Here is a 3,533-nt window from a genome sequence, read left to right as displayed (position 1 = left end):
TCAACAAGGCATTTTCGCCCACAGGACTGCCGCATACTGGATGTTTTTCCCTTTTCACACCATTCTTTGTAAACCCTAGAAATGGTTGTGCGTGAAAATCCCAGTAACTGAGCAGATTGTGAAATACTCAGACCGGCCCATCTGGCACCAACAACCATGCCACGCTTAAAATTGCTTAAATCACCTTTCTTTCCCATTCTGACATTCAGTTTGGAGTTCAGGAGATTGTCTTGACCAGGACCACACCCCTAAATGCATTGAAGCAACTGCCATGTGATTGGTTGATTAGATAATTGCATTAATGAGTATATATATATATATTATATATATATATATATATATATATATATATATATATATATATATTTTTTTTTGTATTATTCTTTACACTTGTTAAAGCACTTTGTAACTTGTTTTTGAAAAGTGCTCTACAAATAAGGATTATTATATATATATATATATATATATATATCTTACCACAGTATGGTAAACTTAAGCAATTAAAATAAGTCAAAAATATATAACGTGTTCAGTTACTAACTAAGGTGAAGTGAAGGTTTTCTTCAATTTCATGTCAGCAGCAGATATGAAAACACATTTTTAATTCATTCATCTTAGTTATTCCAGCAAAATTTCACATAAGTAAGGCGTAAGAAGGAGGAGTAAGATTATCAAGGTCTACTTTGAATATTCAAAATGACAAATATGCCCCTCTATATTTGTATGTATACATATCATGCTAGTAAACAATTACTTCATTAGTTGTCAAAAAAATTATTTTGCTAATCAAATAATCATCAGCATTTGTTCTACTTAATTACAGCTTCTCACTTATGCGTATATATTTGTCTTATGTGATGGTAAATCATATATTTTTGGGTTTTGGACTGTTGGTCCAACAAAAAAAGCAGTCTGGACACATCACCTTGGGCATTAGGAAACTGTGCTGACATTTTATAGACCAAACAATTGAGAGAATAATCTGCAGGTTAATAAGGAAAATAATGGTAACTTGCAACAAAAGTAAATTGTTACAAAAGCATCTTTTCCCCCCCTTAATTTACCAATATTGAGTATGATTTGTTCACTGTCCGTGTCATAGTTTTCTCCCTTACGCCCCTGCAGCAGCAGAATATGAACTGTAAGGAGGATGAACCACTAGAAGCAAACCTCCAGTCATTTTGAGGGTTAATGTGTTATTTTTGAAGTGCTGGCAAAATGAAACTCAGGTTGTCACCTTGTAATGAGGATAAAGCTTCTCAGTGATGCTGGTGTGGCGGCAGAATCTCCTCCATCTCAGCATGAGCAGATATTTGATCTGAGCCAAGTGACATGATCTGTCAGTATAGAACTGCAGACACAAAAAAGGAATTTGGTTTAAATGGCTGTTTTCTCTTGTTTCCATTGTATACAGCTGCATATAAAGCGATGTTTTGTTTTCTGGAGTGTTGGTACTGCCCTTACCTGGTGCAGTAGTGGAGGCAGACTGTCAGGAGCGTACTGTAAACTCAAGCAACTATCCAGCTCTCTCTGCATGATGTCAGCCTGAGAGTGAACCGGAAAAGCTTCAGCCACCTGCAACCAGGAGGAGAGTGCAACCCAGGAAAGGCTAAAAAGTTACTAAAGAGTCAAATCAAGTTCAGATTGACCTTTAAATTTACCACTGTGCATTATTCAGAGGCTCTAAAGTTGTTAATGACCTAGAAGTTTACTTCATTTTCTGTAGCCCTTGATTATAATAAAAGATGAATTTTCAGTCTCACCTGAAGCCCTCTCCTCAGTGCATGCTCCCTCTCAACATGGAAGAAGGAAATATCCTTTGGAGGTAGAACAGAACTGAAACAAAGCTAAAAATGATTATTTTAAAAAAAGCTAGTGGCCAATCAACATTTAAAGCAAGACTGTGTGACCTTTAAAAGAGGAAAAAGCACTAATAAAAAGTTGAATTCGTCAGCAATAAAATGCACCTTTGCTCATTTTAACACACCTCTTGTTTTACTACCACAGCCTTCAGTCTGGTATGACCAGTAGCTCATGGTAATGTTAGCAACTGACTATATGTGACATTACTGGATCAGTTTGCTGATTTTACTCTACTTGAGCTATGTTTTAGCATGACCCCTATTGTTGCCACACTGGCTTTTGATCATAAAAGGTTACAGTCTCGCTTTAACAAGACTTTTTTCACAAGACTTAAGAGTTTACAGCAATGCTTACACCTAAACACAACAGTATGAGCTAAGTACAAATGGCAGAATGCTAACAGGCTAAGGTTTAGCAGGTATGTTTACCAGGTTCACCATCTTAGGACAATGTGTTATCCTGCTAACGTTTGCTACTTACAGCACTAACTAAAGTACTTAATTTGTTGACCAAATGATGGTGCTAGAGGAAACGTTAAATGCAATTAAAATGCATCCTCTAGCAACTATGTGTAGCAAATTTCAAGGGAATCCATCCAATACTCATCCAAATATTTCAGTCTAAGTTAGAAATGTCAACCTCATGGTGGCACAAGAGGGAAAGTCACCAAATTCATTAAGATACATCGTCTGGGGACCATGAATGTCTACAAAATATAATGACAATCCAATTAAAAGTTAAGATATTTCAGCCTGAACCAAAGAGGTGGACCGACCAACAGGGGCGTTCTCAGGCTCTTGAAACATTGGGGGCTTAACCCAGCCCAGAAATATTTCATGTTTTCACCTGAGTCAGTCATAGACTTTATATAAAAAGCGTTCAGTGGGTACGATTTCCTGCGAGAAATGTGTCAACCTTTACGTCACACCACCAACTATGGGCCTTCAGCCATGTATAAGAAGCTAGCTCAGTATTTTCAGTACAGACATCATGGCAGAGGCAAAGAGACTGAACAGGACGTTGACAAAGGAAGCTAAGAAGACGAAAAGAGAGAGTCCAGTAAGAGGCCGGATAAGAGTAAATCTGTGGCTGGCTTTTAGTCCTTGGCGAGAGCTTCACGCAATGAAAGGCTGCAAGACACCAAGCTGGCCTTCTTTCTTGGTGTCAAATTCTGCACAGTGAAACATCCAACTGAGGTAACAACAAGCCAAAGACACTTCTGAGTGGGGGGGGGGACTTTAAGTGCAGCCTACCGGGCAATCTATTAGACAGTTTAAAACAAACACAAAGAGTTATTTGCCACTGTTATCTGACACAGACATTAATAATTATAATCACAACCATCAGCCAAGTTTCCACACCTGTAACATTTGGAGGGCACTGCTCTGTGGGGAAATCCGTTCACTTCTATTTCAGCCTGCAGTGCTGAGAGTTGATGAGACAGCTCTGCCTCCATCTGCTCCACTTGAACGGACGAGGAAACTCTGTATACGTCACACATGGCAGACTTTCTCATTGTTCAGGATCAACAAGTTTAGAAACGTTTCGGACATTAAAGAAAATACACCTCCTTAAGTCCTGCCAAATCTCTGCCTACACATGCTGACTTGTTGTGGTGTATCCAAGGAGACAAACATCTACGCAGCCTGGCTTCCTCTCCCATTTCCTGT

The 3,533-nt window shown here is 38.6% G+C and overlaps 1 protein-coding gene across 6 annotated transcripts in view; it reads right to left on the bottom strand.

Moving 5' to 3' along the window:
• si:ch73-242m19.1 overlaps positions 1–3,522 on the bottom strand; it is a 26,927-nt gene extending 23,405 nt beyond the window's left edge. The window contains exons 1-5 of one of the 6 annotated variants that reach the window (XM_046062430.1): positions 3,461–3,516; positions 3,225–3,347; positions 1,764–1,836; positions 1,465–1,575; positions 1,238–1,351 (exon numbers count right to left, since the gene is read on the bottom strand). In XM_046062430.1, coding sequence (XP_045918386.1) covers positions 1,238–1,351; positions 1,465–1,575; positions 1,764–1,836; positions 3,225–3,319 — 393 coding nt within the window. In that variant the 5' untranslated portion in view covers positions 3,320–3,347; positions 3,461–3,516. Of the gene's footprint in view, positions 1–1,237; positions 1,352–1,464; positions 1,576–1,763; positions 1,848–3,224 lie in introns of all 6 variants that reach the window. The other 5 variants (XM_046062432.1, XM_046062431.1, XM_046062429.1 and 2 more) reach the window with 5 other exon arrangements.
• Positions 3,523–3,533: the final 11 nt, after the last annotated feature.

The sequence above is a fragment of the Micropterus dolomieu genome, linkage group LG11 (assembly GCF_021292245.1).
Source record: "Micropterus dolomieu isolate WLL.071019.BEF.003 ecotype Adirondacks linkage group LG11, ASM2129224v1, whole genome shotgun sequence".
In the NCBI taxonomy this organism is placed as follows: Eukaryota; Metazoa; Chordata; class Actinopteri; order Centrarchiformes; family Centrarchidae; genus Micropterus; species Micropterus dolomieu.
The sequence above is the reverse complement of the archived record's forward strand: the minus strand, read 5'-3'. Positions and strand labels throughout refer to the sequence as shown.